The 20,214-nt window shown below is 41.4% G+C and overlaps 1 protein-coding gene across 1 annotated transcript in view; it reads right to left on the bottom strand.

Moving 5' to 3' along the window:
- cdh2 (cadherin 2, type 1, N-cadherin (neuronal)) overlaps positions 1-19,986 on the bottom strand; it is a 61,945-nt gene extending 41,959 nt beyond the window's left edge. The window contains exons 1-2 of the mRNA XM_026150927.2: positions 19,620-19,986; positions 17,875-17,983 (exon numbers count right to left, since the gene is read on the bottom strand). Coding sequence (XP_026006712.2) covers positions 17,875-17,983; positions 19,620-19,679 — 169 coding nt within the window. The 5' untranslated portion in view covers positions 19,680-19,986. The remainder of the gene's footprint in view (positions 1-17,874; positions 17,984-19,619) is intronic.
- Between the last annotated feature and the right edge of the window lie 228 nt (positions 19,987-20,214).

The following is a 20,214-nucleotide window of genomic DNA, read 5'->3' as shown; positions in this document are numbered from 1 at the left end:
CTTATATTAACCATTTGAAAAGTATCTTACATGCTGCATTGTAACCTGAAGCAGTCCGTTGCATATTACTTTTTGGCCAAACAAGAAGAGCAGAGGGAACGAGACAGCAAGACGTGCTACAAAGGCATTGTGAAGCAAAGAGAAAGAGGAGGGGGTAAAAGTAGTCCTCTGCTTGTAGGTGTTTTATTGTATCCTGGCCCATTGCAGAAACTGCAGGGCTTCTTTCAGCTGTCACATTAAAAGACCCATCCATCAGAAAAAGAGCAGACACTTTCCACTGTGCTGGCCAACACTTTTTAAACCAGCTAGTGTAAATAAGATTTCCATTGGCACTCATTATAGCCAGCATACAGGCAAGGCTAACATTCCACAGAAAGAAAACAATTAAATTATAGACATGGTGAGTGGGGGATTGTTGCACACTAAACAAGCATAGCGGAGACTTGACTTTCTCCAGAATACAACCCACCTAAAAATGTAGGTTCATTCAGCACTGTCGTTAGCGCACGGCGTTATAAGAGCTAGAAATACGATTTCATCCTCAAGTTAGTCTGAGGGCGGCTGCTTCGGAAACCTAACAATTAAATATCGTGACTTCTGTCAAAATAACAGCAGACGCATTAAAGTGTCAGCAGCTGCGATGTTTGAAGATAATGTGTTGCGTTTCGAGCTGGTGTTTTTATGCGAAAGGAGGTTAACGTGACAGCTGTAGCAACCCGGGATAACGGGAAGACCTGTAAGCACAAACATTTGCCTTTTGACCTCACTGGAATCCACATTAGGAGGTCATCTGCATCATAGATCCCCTCACCCCCACCCCTTGCAGATCAATGGCAGCTGTGAAGTGCATTTTATAGGCCAAACAAAAACCAGAGTTAGGATTTTATTAGCGCTTACAACAAATTACATTTTTATTCTCATCGCAATACGAACAAAAGTAGAAATTTTACTTTATTTACGTGCGGCACGGATTTACACTCAGCTTTCAAAAACTACATAATGTTCAATAAAAGTTTGAATATAATTAGTCCATTAATTATTAAGTGAGCATAGGCTAATCCTTGTTTGAGATCCTTGTTAGCAGTATTGCATATGGATCCAGATATACGCAGAAGCTCTAAAACAGATATACATACTTCAGTATTTACTTTGAGCCATATTGTCATTGCTAAAAATATACAATGCTAACTAACGCTTGGGAGTCACCTCAAATCGTGCCAGTTTATTGTCTAAAGCGGGGGTTTGATGTTGTCGTGCATGAACAATATGACAGTAACACTATGCCTGACTGTGCGCCTGGAGTAAATTAAATTACCATCCATCTCATGACATGGTTTCACAGAACCAAGTACACATTTGCATATATTTACTAAGAAAGAGACAATAATAGACAAATGATGTGAGTGGTAATATGAGAAGCCTCCTTTTTGTACCACAAATCCATCAGGTTATCATCACCGGGATCGTTTGTTTTCTTCCATGAAATACTAAAATGTCTGATGTTGTCCTTGCAAATGTCTCTTTCAATCCAGTCAGAGTCTTCTGCTCAAATAGACCAGTGGGAGCTGAGCTTTTAAGATCCATGTAGCATATGGAACACACTAAACTGAGAGGGAGTGGCGCCCATGGGTTAGATTTAAACATGGACAGACAGCTGGTGCTGTGAGCTAAGACAGCAGAGAATTTGTATGGAATTCAATTCCTCCTCTTTTACGGCTGTGGAATTGTGGGCAAATTGTGAAGCTCCTCTGTTAAGAACATTAAAGGGTTTTTTATGAGCCTGCTTGCAGAGAATGGGTCATTTTAATGAGGGGGTAATGTCCAGTCCATGCTCCTCGTCGCTTTAACTGCACACTGCCTCAAAGCACACGTTGGACCTTCAGCCACATCAGGGACATCTGGCCCCTCGATCTACAAACATGGCCCTTAATGGGCAATTACAAAGTCCAGAGTCTGGGAATATGCTTCGATTTATAGTTCCAATGCATCCAAACCCAGAATCCTCTGTCTATCATGACCACATTAGGTTACATGAGACAGGAGGCCCATCAGACCTAATAAGCCTTATCCTTTCCAGAAGATGGCCATTAAACTCCCTCCTACTATGCCAGCACAGCCATCAGCACCCAGTCTAGTAAATTAAACAAATGAATGGCGTCCCCAGTATTACAATTAAAGCATTGAATAACATCAAACAATGAAGCTCATTGACGATCTATACTCCATGAAGAGAATTAGATAAGTCAGTTATAAATCACTTATAGGGAAGACGCTCAGTGCGTACATTTTCTTTCAGTCTTTTAATGTCAGGCTCATATTCAGTCCTGATTAATGCCTGAATGTTAGCTTTCAGGAAGGGAGGGTGTGAGAGAGGCAGCTTGCACATGCACCATTTCAGTTGCCCCAAACAACCTGTGGCTTTTGCCAAGTTGAGCCCTCTTAATTTAAGTTCCTCTCTTCTTATTTCACTCTGCCTACGTCCTTTTTTCAGTTGGGGGTCTCCTGTTTTTATTAAATCCCCTCCCCTCCCTTTCGTTACAAACACAACCATGTTATCCATGTCAAATCCATTGGAGTCAGCCTGGGGAAGTCAATATGGAGCCAATAGATTATGCGCTTTTTATTAAATGCTGAGGCAGACTTTGCCGAGAGTATGACAGAAAGCTTTAAATAACTAACTTTTTAAAGGCAAGAGTTTTTAGTGGAAGGAAAAAAGATTTTTTGATATAAAAAAGTGCAGTGTATACAATACACAGTGAGCCAAGAGCTTAATGAAAAGTTGGGGGGGAAATGAGTTGTAGTAAACTCTGAAACAATGAGGGATTTTTGTAAGGACCAGAGAAAATTAATGAAATGCAAGCAAATAACAGAAAAAAATGTTGGTCAGATTCCTTAGTCCTCCAGAGTAGATGCAAAAACAGAAATGATACATGTATGAAATATCAACTTGGTGAAAAACCAAAATTATGGCAAAAACACAAACAGCATCAAGCCTCGTTTTCCACTGTCTTATTTCTTTTAGCAATTAACACCTGCCAACAGCCTTTCACCCTCCTGTCCTGAGCCGCAGGTGTGAGGAGACCAATGTGTGACCTGATGAAAGGCACACTGCCAGTCTAGTGGCAAACAGTCATTTCCCCTCACTGATAGGCCACTCTTAATTTAGAGCAGCCTAAGGAGGTGTTCTTAGTCACCACCACACACACACACACCGACACTCACCGGCACCGACACTAAAAATACTAAAAATAAACCATTACCACCAGCACGGCCCACAAGTCGCACATCAACCACGGCAAACCAGCTATTCCCTGCCTGATAAGATAGCGCGTCCTGAAATTAAACACAGGCAGAAAAAGGACAGACAAAGGGGTGAACATGGGTGTCACAGGTGAAAGTATAAATCACCACCTGTACAGGACTATTGCTCCTACTCTTCGCACTGCTCACCCAATGGCCGGAACCCTGGAAGTGACAGTGAATACTAACAATGCGAGCTTGTGTCTCACGGGCCTCCGTACAGCAGGCGCAGAGTAGAATCATAAATGAGCGACTTTGACAGAAAACAGCATTGGCTTATAGAAAGAAAAGGGGGTGAAGGATGAGCAGCAGAGGACGCAATGAATTTAGAGGTTGGGGGATTTTTTGATATGACAGGGGGTAGTTATTTGCTGGCAGCAGCAAGCCCTTTACCAACAAAGGGCCTTTCATATTTCCTGTGAACAGAGACAGAGACTCCCATTAATCCCAAAGGGAGGGCTCATCGCATGCTTCTAGTCCGCACATAAATTACTTTTCTTATACCCTTCCTCCTGTTACTTCTCACTGTTTAGAGCATCACGACAAACGAAAGAAAACAGAAGTTGGCTCCGCATCTTTTATGTTTGAGGCCACTCTTAAAAAAACTGTTATGTTAGCGCTAACTCATACCACATGTGCCAACGTTTGCCACGTTTCAAGCCGCAGCCAGGAAACTGTGGCTACCCCACTCTCTGCGTGACTCTCCTCATTTCTGTCTCTCTTTCTGGTACGGGAAGAGTGAAAGAATTCTGCCCAGCTGTCACGTTTTCCAGCAGATGAAACCCCCCTCTGACGGGCAGAGAAAATGCCAATCCCCACTTAGCCAGCACAGAATGGAATTTAACGGTGGTGCACAGGCGCATGTATACACATGCTCAGACCCCTTGTTGGTCTGGTAGAGGGCATGATAAGCAACTAGGGAACCACCGTTTTCACCTGTGGGGCATGCTAGCAATGGATCTGCTAGAAGTGGATAGCAGTGAAATGGACATTGATATGAAATGAAAAAACTAACATCAATGCATGCCACCTGTGTCTCAACTGCCTTGTTTAAAAAAAACCCACAAATCAACACAAATCAATTGCATTTTCCAAGCACACTGCAGCAGGACATATAAATGAAACCCAGGGTTTAGGCGGCGCAAAGGCTAGACGCTTTCTGTGACCGGTATTCATAGAATGCTGCTCAGAGGTTTTTAAATACCTACAAAGATGCTTTGGTTGTTAGTCTCACTGTCTGTAAAAAAAGCAACACCAGCCACACTGTTGCTGTGAGACTAAGTGTTGCTGAAATTTGTACGAATCTTCTTTATAACACCGTGATTTGCTGACATCATCAGGCAATTCATTTATGCAGCTCTCCTTTAGAAACGGCATCACTCTAAATAAAACGTCTAAATTCTCATATCCTAATAGCAGCTGCATGCTTGCATGCACTATATGCATAGTCTAAATTCTGAAAAACATAAGTGCATTTAATTGAATGCTTTTTTTTTTTGTGTCTATGGAAAAGCCTCAGAGTGCAAAACTTCAATATATTGTAATTCCGAAGATGTTTGCGACTGTGTTGACAGTCAAAATTAAATAAAACTAATACACAGCACTGACACTCATAAATAAATATTCTCCTCCAATTAACTACCCAATCATTCAGCGGATGCATAATGAACAATATGTGCCAGTGTTGCCCACTACAGTCACTCTGCACAGAATAAGCCTGGTAAATGCAGAACAAAGCCTTGTTTGTGTGTCTGACCTCAGCTCTCCAAGACAACACATTCTTGGTAGGACAGAGGGGAAACATTCAAATGGGTTCACCGCAGTTGTTTTTCCGCTATTTATCCAATAAGATCTCCTTTAAAAGACAAGCTGTGTGTGTGTGTGTGTGTGTGTGTCCTGTGAGGAGAAGGGCGGGGGAGGAGACAGCAGCTTTAAACAAACACTAAGTACTGACTTAATATGCCATGTCAACCTGATGTTCTATGCTCTTGGTAAATCATCAACAGCTGTCTGTTGTTTAAAAAAAGTTCTTTGTTTACTCTTTGAAAGGATAATCAGTGGAACAGTGTTTTTGCAAAATCACCTCACCATCATTGCTCCACAAAGGAGTGATGTAAGTGAATGCTAATTTCTCATTTCCGGTAAAAACTTGACTCAAACACTAATAATGACAAATGGACTAAGGTGGCCAGCTAGTGTTCGGACTGTGTGTTCCTGACTGACAGCCCTATCAACCACCAACCGAGATTAGAAATGGCAAACTCCATGAGAGCAGAACATGATAAGTTAAAAGGTTACAAACGGCCAAAAGCGCCAGGGCTGCATAGTTCAAATAAACATCGCTTTCATTTTATTAAAGCGACATTATTTACAATACAGGGCAAAAGTCTGAAGTCAGATAGGTGCTGCAATTTAAAAACAAAACAAAAACAGCGCGTGTACAAATCTACAAAGCTTGAAAGTCAGTGTTTGGTATGGTCACCTTTTTACTTCAACACAAGCTTGATCTTAAGCACCTCTTTTGTTTTTTCCTTAAGTAGTCTTTGGGATTAGTTTTCCGAACTTCCTGAATGACATTCAAAGAGCTCTTCTCTGGATGTTGGCTGCCTTTTGTTCTGTTCTTTGTTAAGATGACCCCACACTGCTTCAATAACGCTGAGGTCCATTGTGGGTTTTTCTATCCAGCTATGCCTTTACTGCATTGGAAGTGCATTTGGGATTATTGTCATGTGGAAAAGTGAAGCCAATCAGACACTTTCCAGGTGGTACTGAATGGCGGATCAAAATCTCGATGTACTTTTCTGCATTCATAATTCGTCAGTTTTGACAAGATCTCCAACGCCGTGTTTTACAGAAGATTGTACCTCCCGCTGTTGTACCTCTCTCCTGACCTGCTTCGTACATAGTGACGGCAATTTAAACCAAAAACTTTCATAAGACCTGTTGCCACTAATTTTCAGCCCAGCTTTTGTGCCATTTGGCATACTTTAGCCTTTTTATTCCTCTTTCCCTTACTTAGAAATAGCTTCTCATAAGCCACTCTTTCACTCAGACCATTTGTGAAGAGCAAGTGGGGGGTAACTAAATGGTCAAATGCATCTTTCAGGTCCTGTGTCAGGTCTTTGCTGTATTTTTCCTATTTCTTAAGGACATGAATTTCAGATACTGTGACAGGCTGCTGGCTTTTGTTTTTCCATGAACGATCCAGTATTAAGTAGCTGGACAATTAAAAAAAAACAGTCATCTGAAAAAGGTTAGGTAAAAGAATTGGACTGAAAATGAGTGAAACAGCAGCCAAAGTTGAATAAACCCAAATGTAAAAGACTTTCAGAAAACCTTGAGAAATGCTTATTCAGAACCACTTTAAAACATCAGAAGTAAAATATAATCAGACATGAGGGGTGGCTCAAGACTTTTACACAATACTTACTCTTCTTTCTGACAAATTTCATGGCTTTTTTTTTTTTTTAAAGAAATGCTCTAAAGAAGAAATGCTTTAAAGAAGTGCTGCAATCGGTCACAGACTGCAAAATGTCCCACATTCTGAGGCGGCCCCTGTGCAAAGATGCCGCCTGGATTGAAAATGTTAGGATGTTACAGCTTATTCCCGTCTCTATATCTGTATCTGCGACTGAAAGGGCACAGGCAACTCACACCTCCAAGAGAAATGAGGAGAAAGTAAAAAGGTTATGAGTGATGTTGCAAAACTCTCTCGCCACTGTGTTTTCAACACACATTGTAAATTTCAAATAAATACACGCTGAAATTCAGCCAGATATATTTTTTTGGGCTTTACTTTTTCATTTCCAGCATTTTGTGCTCCTCCTCTTTTGTAACTGAACTGTGTGTGAACCTGAGATTTAGGTGACAGCCATGCTTAGCTACAGTGTGATCATACCCTAAGTGCATGTTTTTCCATCAGCTGCCACCCACTTGTCTGCAGCACCAGCTCGACGTATAAGCTCTTGCGATATGGAGCTTTTCAGGTCCAAAATACACACTCCCACTCATACCCACCCCTGCTACCCACAGGCCAAGATAATATTTTTTTCCAGTTTTATACTGTACATTTTGATAAACAGTCCATTTAAGCACAAAAACAAGCCCCACCAGCGTAACGCATAAGTAGGCACTGCACTCACCAACAGCACGCTCAAGCACGCAATTCTCATGCATTAGTCCTTTTACCTCAACCTATATCTATTTTCCTACAAACAAACAAACACTTGAAAAAATATCAGCCCTCCTTGGAGGATGGTGCAAGTAGCATAATTTTACTGATTCTCTAAATTGGACTATAGTGAAGCACGCACGCAATATCTGAGGTACATATGTGAACGAAACAAATGCACGATATTAAAATTGCCCTTATTTTAAACCGCACTGAGAAAGTTGTCTAATAACTAAAATACATTTATGGGACAAGTCTCTTGTTTTTATCTATTTCCTTTTCCCCTGGGATGTAATTGCAGACCTATATACAAACAATGCATCACAGAGCTTCTCTACACTATAAAACTGGTTTTAGTTGAATCCAGTAAGATAACAGGTATGATTATGAACACAAAACCAGCGGGGCTGTAAAACAAAATAACATCATAGCATGTTGATCCAATATAAATGCATCCCTCCCCCAAGATTTTACAGGCTGGGAGCTCAGAGGGAGGACAGGGCTGAAATAACATGTACTCAATCTTCTCTATTCACAGCTCTGGTTCGCCACAGTCCACACAAACATTCTTTACATGCTTCATTTTATTCAAATGGTTTTTCTGCCTGTTAGATTACCCCATTGTCTTTCAGCCGCAATAAAGCATAAGCAAGTGAAGACAAAAAACAAAAAACCAAAGAAGAAAGATTTGTGATTGAAATAAAACTCCAAGGTCCTTCAAATTATCTTTGCAGAAAGGCTCGCAAGTGGCTCTGAATCCATCAGATAATAATGACCTCAGTTTAAGATTGGCTGCTGTAATGTGTTTTGTGCTCCAAGTTTTAATCCTCCATGGAGTCTGCACATTACATACCCCGATCTCTCCCCAGACATATTCATAGAAGCACTGTGATTTTGTGTAATTCTAGCTGTATGTGCTCTCGCTGTCTAATTTATTTGAAAACAATTGGTCAAACGCTGTTTAAAAAAAATACAGTAATAATTTAAATGAAAGCAAAAAAACTAATAAAAAAAAAATCTGGAGAATAAAGCTGCCCCCTCGGTTCGATACAAAGTTCGGCTCCTTAATAAGCACATTTTATTTTCCCTTCTGGGTGTGGGTCCCTCTATCACTAGTGACAGGCGTGAAAGGTCAATAACCTTGGCTCATAGCCCTCGTATGGTTAGCAGTGCCGCGAATTAATGGTTCAAGGCGTTATTCCAAACTCTTCAAGTCAGCCAAAGGAAGCTTATCTTCTTCAAAGGTCACAACATTTAGATCACTTAGTGTGACAGCGAAGAACTGACACAGGACCTATATACAGTAAGACCGAGCATATTCTATTTGTGAGAAATCAGATGGAAGGTAGGTGGGATGTTGTTCAGCATCTTCAAATCCAGGCCATACAAAGTGTAACGACTTCTGGTACTCTATCTAAAAAGCTATTGAGGGGCTTCTATTGTGTTTTCAATGAATGTTCAGTTCGTCAAAGTTCAATTTTATTGAGCAATAGTTCAACTCACTACTTTCTGATCTTTAGAAATATACACAAAGGGGAAAAGATAAAGAGCAGAGACGTGCAATTCTCTCGACCAATTCTGACTTTTTCGAATCCACATTCACAGCATACAGAGTGATTTCTGAAACTTCTTTAAGGCCTTATTGAGTTTTTTGTTGTTGTTTTTTAACCTTGAATCACACAACACCCTGTATGGGATAACAGATACACTGTACTTGCCATGCATTTCCCTTGGCTAAAAAAGATCAGTATGAGTGACCAGAAAACAGCAGCACCTGCACGCTGTAAAGCACAGCACCAGTCTAACGTCTGACCCGAAGGTTTTTGTTAAGACTACTTTTTCTGCTTCAGGCGTCAAGAGACTAAACTATGGAAACAGCTGGGATTTCATAGTAGTTTCATGGCCTTGACTGCTTCATGGCATTGGGCAAATTATCTGATCTCACCTTCCACTAGTACAGCTATGATTTTCTTCTTCCAGCTATGTGTTTTTGCCCACCACAACCATCTTGGAATCTAGACAAGTGTGCCAACAGGTTTCCTGCTAATTTAAACAAAGAAAAAAAAACACTGACATGCAGAATAAGATTTCAAAGTTAGGAATGTAAATATTGATTTTAATATTAGTGCTCATGCAGATCTAATGGGCAGCTGCTGCCAGCTCTCTGACACAGGCAGATTCTATCTGCCCAGGATAAAATGATATAAAGCCATAAAGAAAATGAACAAGTACGGAAGAACTCGGGACACTAAGCATGGCCCAGTACTTGGAAGAAAGTGGCCATTAAAATAGTGGCAATACCTGAGCTGCTTTGACAGGTGAGAATAGGCAGACATGTGTAATATGCCCTATAATTGACATCACAATGCTGTTGTTGTTTTTAGGGTAGCTGAATAGAAGTTTTAAGTTTCACCTAAAATATATTTTTGCTTTTAATATTTGAATATCTTGAAGAATAATGCAGAAGTCAAAGGCTTGCAGGACTTGCAAATTCTGCCTGTTTAGACACATTTCATCTGAATCTTGTTAAACATGGATAGATTCTTAAAAGCTGATTTAACATACCTCTGCCTCAAATCTCACTTGTGTTGTGAAAAAAATATACATAATGCCAGTTCGTGCACTCTGCTTAAAATGGGGTTCAAATCTGGGTTAAAATATGTGTGACCTGTGTGTGTGACTTGCATACATAAAAAGGCTAAAGACAGGGCTTGCTCTGTTCGTTATTTTGCACATTTGCAAAAACATATCTCATTAATATTCATTTGAGATCTGCCATTGTTACAGGCAATGTACAACTGACTGCTTCTTTTGTTAAAACTTTAGTTTTTGCAAAGTTTGAAGCTCTGCTTTGGGTCAGTGTCCTGTTGTGGGAGGAAACCAGCTCAAATCACGCAGCATCCAAAGAGTATGGCATTGCATTGTAACAAGGAGTTATATAGCTTCCCTTGTTCAAGTTTTCTTCTGTGCAAACCACACCACTGCTAGCTAAGATCTCATATGAAAGTATAAGTAAGTTTTGCGGTAACATTTATATCTCAGAAATCTTACAGCCACTTCTAGCAAAGCTTTGCTAATGTAGCTACTTGACTGTATAGCTAGCTTACGGTTTCTAGCAAATGCTGTTCAATTCATAAAGAATAGGAAGGACAAAAGCAAGGAAACACACAAATGTCAGAAAAGGTACATTCATAACAAGAGCGATACCAATCGAAATCAGATTCAAACATGCCTGTTCTTTGTTCTTACGTACCTAAGCACCATATATCTTGGTTAAACATGCTTTGAACTATCAGACCTGCAGTTTGCATAACCAATTAGAAAAAAAAACAAAAAACATTACCCTTGCAGACCCTGTTCTGCTGAGGAGGCAGTGCAACTGGGGGGGAAAACGGTGACATTCTCCGAGATCTTTAATGTCTTAGTAAATATCGACACAGCTAATATAAACTTAGACAACACAGACCGCAAAGTGATATGTTGCTTACTGCTATAGTGCATGCTCAAATGGAGGCAAGAAATTGCTGTAGGTCAATCATAATATCCCTGGGGTTGGCAGACACTGGTGTCAGCAAGGCCTGGTAACAGTAGATCACTTGAGACGAGTAATACTGTGGGCTACATATGATGAGCCAACAGTTTGTGGGGAGAGAATGTAAAGAAATATTTACAATCGCCAGTCCAAATCAATATTACACTGAAAGCTTTAGGACCTAGTTTGCATATATATATGTATATATAATATATATGTATTCAACCAAGGTCACTGCAACCAAGAAAGAAAGAAAGAAACAAAGTAAAAGGACTAAATGCTACAGTACTGTCCTTGCATTACCCAATTAAGGCACATCAATCATTATATAGAGCCAGGGGAGTTCCTCCATCTTAAAGCACTCATCATGACGCAGAGGGGGAAGGGAAAAAAGGCGAGTGGTGGAGGTGATAGAGGACTGGATCAAACATGGAGAATGTCACAAGATACAACCTAGCAAGTCATAAGAGGCTAGTGTCCAGAAAAATGCTGGTGCATTGAAATTTCAGCTTGCAGCAGAACACAATAGTTGAACTGGCCTCTTCCTAAGCAGGATACTGGGCCTTTGTGAACACGGCGACAGTATGTGGGTCAATTAATCTATCCATGCTTCAAATTTCACTTGTTTGCTTTTGTCAGAGGAATAATACAAAGCCAATTCTTGTAGTCTCTTGATTTTGAGGCTTGAAATATGTGAGATATGTGTGTCACTTGCATACATAAAAAAGGCTAAAGACAAGGCTTGTTCAGTCTTTATTTTGCACAAACTATCTCATTAATATATTCATTCGAGTATTAGCTTCCTGGTTTGACCCTGCGCTCAAAGACTGCATTGTCTGCCCGCTGTCTGTCGTTCGTAGCTATGCAAGACAGGTAATGCCGACGACTTTTACACCTGAGCAGTAAGTGAATGCCTACTTTTCTGGTGGAAAGCAAAAAAGGCTGGAGTTAAATGTAACGCCTTACGAACAAAAGATTTAACAAGAGTGAGAAGCAGCGGGGGGAGTGGGAGGGGCTTCCTTTCACATGCCTGCCAGCGTAAACGTGAGGACTCCGTGCACTCATGTAGCTTAACATAATGAGAAAAACAAGCACAGCACAGACAGAAACTGTGGGCAAAATCGAACAGGGTTATTGCACAATAAACAGCTGGAGAAACACTACAAAGAGCGCTTTCTCTGTAGAGACAGAATCTGTGAAAGAGACGTGGAGTTGTTTGCTCTACCAGCCAAAAAAAGGCTCTCCCACAGAAGAAAAATGACGCTGAAATCCACAAATCAGACCCTAGAAAAGAAAACAATTCAATCCAAAGTGATGATGTATTGTCTTCTAGGTGCAAGCTGGCATTTTCTTTTTTTTTTTCCACACTGGTTCTAGCATTTCACTTGTGAAAAATAATACTAGCCCAGTTATATAGAGACATATATGCAGAAAGTCAGGTCAATACAGCTATTTATACATGGCCTCATTACACGGCGGGGTCATCTATTGCACGTTCTGGGTGTTCTTCACATTAAATAAAACATATCAGAACCACTGCGCCAGGCATTCATAATCACAATAACTAGGAATGTTCCAGATCTTTTTCATGTCACTAGTAACTGCAAACGTGGCAAGATAAAAACTCATAAACTCCCTTAACCTTCATATGATCACGTGAAGGAATTCTATTGTGAAATCCCTGCTTCTCAAATCCATCTTCAATCACTGCGCTTTGAAAACAGACATTAAAATTGTGATTTGGCAAATGGAGTTCCACGTGTACACTATGCGAGAGGCAAAGGACCATTTACGACACACCAGTCACAGTCAAAATTATATAGCACGGCCTGACAGCCGATTTTCTGTCAAATCTTATGTTAACAGAGCCTTTAAACCTAGCTGGTTATAGAAGCTTCAGTCACCATTATACTTCGTCACCTCCACCTCCACCGAGACCTCTCTGGGCAGAACAAGCTAATTATATGCCAAGGTCGAACTTCCTACGCACACACACAGGCATGACAGAAGGGCAACTTAACTACTTCCAAGTGTCAGTGGTATGCTGTTAGGTGCCCATTGTAGAGGGCAGGGCCTGTAACTGATAAGAGGGACATGAACTGAGGCGATAAGAAGCTTCAAGCCAGTGTCTGCCCATTTGCCTCCAAATATGGAGCATTAATTTGATACTAGCTTTGATTCGGAGAAAACTTCAGCTAAGTTCAGACACCAATAAAATGCATCCTATAAAATCATGCCGCACAGCAGGCTCAGGAAGCGCACACAATTTAGCTACAAATAGGTGTATTTGCTTTCATACGCTAACATTACTAGTATTTCACTGTTACAGTATAGCCTTAGGATTGCAATGGAGCTATAATGTTCTGACAAATGACTGCGATGTTATTACCAATGGCACTCCAGTCACTCTGTTTCCTTGTTATATTGCCGGCAACTTACAAGAGGTTACTCTCCAAAACCATTTGCTGCCAAGATTCAATCTGTCGTCACAATATGTGGTGGTTATCTAGGCCACGCTGCTCCCAGGAAAGAAAAGGTAGAGTGAAGTCAGATGAAAGCAAATGTATGCAGGCTGATAACAATAAAGAATAAAACAAATTCAACCCGAACCCGACAGTGATTCTTTAGCTGGGAATTGGAGCGCAGCCTTCATTACAACATATTGATCTCAGCAAACAAAGACCCTGAATTCATTGATTCACTTTGAGAAAAAAAAAAGAGGGAGGCAGGGGCAGCGGACTGCTCTTTTGAACAAAGTTATAGTGAAAGTGCTGCCTTAGCTTAAAAAAATGAAGGGAGGTAAAAAGAGAAAGATGGCCATGGTCCCGTTGTTCCGCAGCGACAAAGAATATACATGAAATACAAAGAAAATATAACATAAAGGACGAGCGTCTCCTCGTAGTGCTCCTAATTTTCCCATACTGCATGGTAGTTACTCTGTGCCTATGGATCCCGTCTCGAAAATGAATTTGAATATCAATAAAGTCATTTTTTGAGATTAAAATGCCAAGTGCTGCCACAGAGTTTCAAAAAATAGATCCATCTCACACATCCCAAAAACAGAGATCTCAACAGCTCAGTAAATATCCTGCTTCTCCTGTTTTTCGGAGTTATCAGTAAATATTTCAACAAACAAAAGAGCTCTATAGATTTTTCCTAAGGCAGATCCATACAACTCTCGGTCCACTCAACAAAAACCATAATAGTTACCTACTGTCCATCATGCTGTTGGAGGGCAAATGCTTAGAAACCTGCATACGTCTCAAAAACCCTAGGTTTTAAATTTGCGTTTGTGTCTCTAAGTGATGAATGATCATCTCTGCGGGTCAGAATAACATAAGGTAGAAGTGCTATGCATTTGCGGCCTCCCCCGGTGATGGGTCAGGACCTTTTTGGCTGGTATTCCATTTATCTATACTTCATCAGGAAACCCCCGACAACCTCATTCCCAATTTGAGGCTAGGCAGAAAGGTTGAGTGTGTTGCTGAGCACTAGGTCCAGTTTACAGAGCAGGTCGAGCAGGGTCATGTCTCACCAAACACTGGGGCCCCTTGAACACATATGAGTGGCCCCGGCTGTATTAGAAAGTTAACACAGAGCAGAGAGACAGAAAAACAACATACTGGGTTTATCTGGTTCAGAATTTTAGAATTTCCAAACAGATTTGTTCTTCTGCCAAAAGAGTAAAATCGGTTTGTCTAAAAGGTTTGCAAACATAGCAAAGAGGTGCATTTAGTCAAAATAATACATTTACTACAAATTCTAAGATATATTTAGCCTGGAAACATTTTCCTGATGTATTCTACTCGCTGATATTGATGCTGCTTTTTTCAATCCCTTTATTAAACCGGTCAACTGTAAATCCATCCTCCAAGTCATGCGTGGAGCCAGCCAGCCAACTGGGCCCTCTTGACACCAGCACATTTAAAGCACTTGAACCAAGGCCAAAGCTGACTATAAACATACTTCTTTTTCATCACCAGAGCTCCCATAATTGTCAAGAAAATAAGTGAAACTCGGGGCTCAGGGGTGGAGGAAAGAAAAATGAAAGCAGCATAGAAGGTTGGGAGGGGGTGGGGATAGCAGAACAGCAGCATAAGAGAGTGTATTAAACTCAATTAAGCTTTTGGGCTTTTCATTAACCCAGTTTTTAGGGAGGGAAACCTCTGCTGAATAATGCTTCAACAAACTCGCTTTGCAACCCTGCTTTAAAGGCTTCATCTAGAAAAAAACGGCACAATGTGTGTCAGCTCTCCAAAGCCGCAAGGATTCCATTAGAAACCCAGGAGCAAACCACCCGCAGCCGCAGCCTACCTGAAATTAAATGCAATTTAGTAAAGTCACTTTGTCAAACAACTAAACTAGATAAGGGGGAAGCACTGCCTTCACATGTGTGATGGTCTGATAATAAACAACTATGTTTGGTCATTTCTCTTCGGTAGTATCAGGCCAAAGCAAATATTCCAGCCTAAAAGCAAGGTCATATCCAGCCCCGTGGAGACATAGCGCCCAACTGCCCATGCCTGATGTGGTTTGGCATCTACAAACAATGAGCACAGCCTCCCTTGAATGGCTCATTGTAGAGGAATCCTCATAAAAGAATAGTTGTACTCCCTGACTTTTCTGTGTGTTGCTCCGCCATGTTACTTTGATGCAATTAATTATTACCAATCTAATGAAAATCAATGGGCTTTCACGTGGTTAGCAAACAGTTAAAGTCTGCTTTACACAAACCTGATTAACGCTTACTACTAAATACACATTGTTAACTGGCTGGCCACAGTTCCTATCATTAAATCCACAGGATGTCTTTAAATTAGCGCATACAATGTCAGCAGTTTCCATGTGAACCGCCACCATTTCCAGGTCTTACAGGCCTCGGGATGTGTATTGTCATTCAATGGCAAAGACGACGCTGCAATTAGATGGGACAAAGATGTCAGACGACTCACCTCCGAGGTGTCTAATGCATCTGGGGTCAAATGCAAAATCATATGATCAAAGGACTCATGTTACTGACACCAGACGCAATGCACTGATAGTATTACATGGGCCACTCCAGAAGATCCTCTTTCAAATAAACTAATCAAACCATCAGACATCTGGTGACCCTTCACCAACAACTTAAAGAGAAAACTTTGCATACTGAAATGAACCTTCATTGGTTAATCAGCTACTCCACAATTCAGCCAGTGTCTTTCCGATTCGTTATTTAAAACCTCCAGGCTCACAATTGACGACGTTAATGAAATGCGAGGAAACATAAAGCGTCAGCCTGCTCAGCGTGGCTAAAAAAGCATTAGTTAAAAAAATAAAAGCTTGCTAGTGAAAAGCAATATTCTACACCAGCATGGTGAAAGCAACGTTGTAAAACTTTGGGAATACTCTTCACACTGTGGGGGCTTTGTCTTTCAAAACATGCCACAGGAGATTTTCATTAGAGAATGCAGTTTCATTAACATCATCCCACGCTGCTGAGCTCTGCTGCATTACAATGACACAGGAGTGCCCCACTCTGTCAAGGAAATCTCCACAGAGCAGCAATGTGTCTGGGGGAGGGGAGGGCAGAGAAAAGAGGAGGTAAGGGGGGTAGTGTGGGGGCAAACAAAAGAGAACCTGATTACCCCCAGTCACGGCTCATCCACGAGCCGACGGAGGGAAATCCATCACCTGCTGGATCAAACAGGAACTTGTGCACAAGGTAAAGCCCAGTGAAAGCTGCACCCACCCATCGGAGCACTCTCTTCCCTCGCTCCTTTCTTTCTTCCCTCGGCACTGCTACCCCGCCACCTCCACCCCACAGACTCACACCAACGGCAGCGTGCGAGTTTTAGGCACGCGCTGTGAAATCGAGAATGTTTACTAGTCCAAATGACCTCAAGGCTCTAACCCTTCTGATGGCACAACGGTGATATATTCCACTTTTATTACCGTCTCCAGACCTGCGTACCATTTCACAGTAGCTGCATCCTCATTTCACCAATATTAAACTCCAAAGAAGCAGTATTGGTCATGCCTGCTGCAACGTAATGAACTGCTACTTTCTTGTTTGCACCAGTTTATATGCTGGAAAAAACATAAAACCCACTTCTGTGTTCAGCAAAGAAGGACTACTGCTGTAACAAACATTCCCCAGGATATTTAAATTGCTGTTATTACTGCTATTGAGTGGGCTTAGCAGTGTCACCCTGTAGTTGAGAACACTACCATTGTAGCAGGAACTTTTGAGTGTTTGACCTAACAGGCAAAATGTTTAACGAGTTTGATTGAAATCTGTACAGAAGTGATGATAAATTATGACAACACATTGCAATGCAATGGCATAAGATAATGAAAATGATTCATCCCTTCATTGGAAGGCAGGGAATGTTTAATAACTAAACTATTTGCTTGATTAACGTTGTGTAAGTGTTCGAATGTGTGAGTAATTGGGTTTCAACGCTTTGCAACAGGAGTCACATCTTCACTGGATTCAACAAGTTTTGATCCACCAGATATTAGTTGCTAAAAAGGTAAACTAAAAATAATAATAATACTAATGTAGCCACAGTGTTTGCCCAGCAGTCAGCTAACAATGTGCCTGGTTTTCAACTTGCTCTGAGATGAGAAAAAAAACCACCATGCAAGCAAAGCAGAAAAGAGCCATAAAAAGCTGAGGCAAATTTAAGCTGGTTTACAAGGCAAACTACATGACTTGCAATACCACAGAACAGCACTAAAGCTAATTGTTTAAATCTGTCAGGCTTGTTCTGATCCTCCCTGAATTGTACCACATGGAGGTAGGTGAGCACGCTCAACTGATATGCATGCATGCACACACTCGCACCCTCAAGGAGAGACATAACAGGGCAAGGAATGTTTCACTACTTACCGTTAAAAAGGGGCTGTCCTTTCTCGGTGATATCTGGCACCACAACCTTGTATACATCTTCAGAGAAGCCTGGCCTGCATGGTGGGGCACCCCTGCCCTCTGCTGCAATCTGTAATAGTGGGGTGGGGGTGGGAAAGGGGCAACAATGTCATAAATCAACCTTCAGAAATGCACTCCTGTTGCCTCCGAAACCCCTTGGTCACGTTCTGAAGTCCCTACAGCTGTACAAAAGCATCTGTTGTTTTTATAGCAGGGACCGCAATTAGGATAATGAGGCCAAAAGGGTTAAGCATTAGCCAAAAAGCATGGCTAGGCAAGAACAAGCTCCATTTGTCTCTGTGTAGGGGCCCAGGCACAGGGTAATAGCCAACACTCTTGGCCAGCCCCTCTGATCAACACACTACTCTAGACAAACACTCTTCACTTTGAAGTACAGGAACAAGGGAATAAAAAGTAAATGCTAACAATCCACTGTTGAGGGAATAAACATTTACGTGTGAATGTCTGAATAAACACCCTCAAACCACAGCGTTTTCTAAAGACTCTGCGAGGTTGTGACTGATCAATATGTTCCTTTTTATATCCCCCCCCCAATTTCAAGAAGAAAGCTGTAGTTGGGGGGACAGGATATTTAGAGAGTAATGTGGCTGTTGTAAAGAAAGAAAACAAAGCTTATGAAACTTGTGTTTCCATAAAGAGTGAGTTTTGCGCCAAACAAAGAAAACAGCGACTGTGAAGAACACACGCAGGGTATACTTATTAAGAAAAAATGCTCTGGTCTCCAGGCATGCCCAAATGTAGCCAACTAACAGCTCTTAGGAAGGGAGGCCTGGCCCTGTTTCTTTGCGTGCACTCTCAAAAGAATGTAAGACGAGAGGAGCCCCGCTGAAAAAGAGCATTGTGAGTATCCGTGCCACTTGCCATTCTTAATCAGAGGAATTTAAATGGAAAATGCTGGCAGAGAGGAGGGGTTGGGGGAGCAGGAGGAGGAGCAGAGCTGGAAGTCTGGCACGTTAGAATAAGGGATGTATATTTCTAGATACAAATGTTAACATAAATCACAGTTGCAGTTTTTTCAGATCCCAAAAAGCTTTCATTTAACTGCCTGATTGCTTTTTCCCCTGTTGCTCAAAGTGTCTGACTAATGAAAATAAATACATTTCCACAAGTCACCCCATTACACAGAGGGGTTCCAACCTTAAGGCTGGACAACAATCATTATCCCATCACTGAGGTGAAATTACCACAATAACATGTAGTCGGCTACTTTTCATTGTTCATCTTAAAGACTTTTCTTTTCTACCACAGATGCAATTAACTCGCCCGGGGGGACAGAGACACGCTGCAGCAATCTACATAAATATTAAACCAAACTAAATATAACCAAGTCATAACTAGGTTAACGTGGGCCTGTATCGCCCAACTGAGAACACATTAGCCTGCAAAATGATTGCAAATCATCCAAATGATTATTTTCTTTGTTTTTTTGGCTAAAATGCGCACGCAGCATCTCTTGAAAAAGAAGAAAAGAAAGAAAGAAGCCATTTAAGTCAAAGCCACTTTACAGCGGATTTTTGTGTACTGTTTTTATCAAACTGCACACAATGTAAAGTGGCCGCTGGAGGGTCTAAGCACCGTGCCCGGCTTCCCCAAACTCAACATTAACAGCGTCGCTACGAAAGAAAACAAGCGGCGAAACTGTCCGGTGTAACTCCTGCTGGAAGCCGCTTTACACGTTACATTACCTGCAGTCCTGCCAAGACCAGCAGCAGAAGCAGACCGCTGCCCTCGTGTAAGGAACACATTTGGACGCCCGTGAATGCTTAATTCCCTCCGAATCCGTGAAAAGAAAGGGAGAGAAAAAAAGAAATTTAAAAATTTAAAAAAAAAAAAAGAATATCCCGCTGACTCAAGTACAGCCCTCGATGGAGAAAAAAAGAGAGATCCTTCTACGACAAAGGCAGGAGCAGCGTCAGGAGCGGCGGCAGCATGTAGCAGCCTCCTCCTCTGTCTCTATCTATCCAGTCCGTAGCTGACGGAGGGAAGAGCACTGCCTGGTACTGAGGCTGCTGCGCCCTCCCATCCAGTCCGACACGAAAACGAAAAAAAAAAAAAAAAGCCCCGGCCACTAGTCTATAAACCGCCCATCTCACTGTCTCTCCCTGCCGGTGACACAGCCAATTTCACTATTGGAAAGGAGCGGGTTCTCTTTAGCTATCTCGTCTAATGACTATTGACATGGCATTTTTATTGCTGTTGTTGTTCTTGTTGTCTGTCTTATAGGTAAAGTATGCATCAAATGAAAGTATGCTTTCAAACGTAGAAGAAACAACTATAGGT

The sequence above is a fragment of the Astatotilapia calliptera genome, chromosome 18, assembly GCF_964374335.1.
Source record: "Astatotilapia calliptera chromosome 18, fAstCal68.1, whole genome shotgun sequence".
Lineage (NCBI taxonomy): Eukaryota > Metazoa > Chordata > Actinopteri > Cichliformes > Cichlidae > Astatotilapia > Astatotilapia calliptera.
Note: the sequence above shows the minus strand (reverse complement) of the source record. Positions and strands in the feature narration are given on the sequence as shown.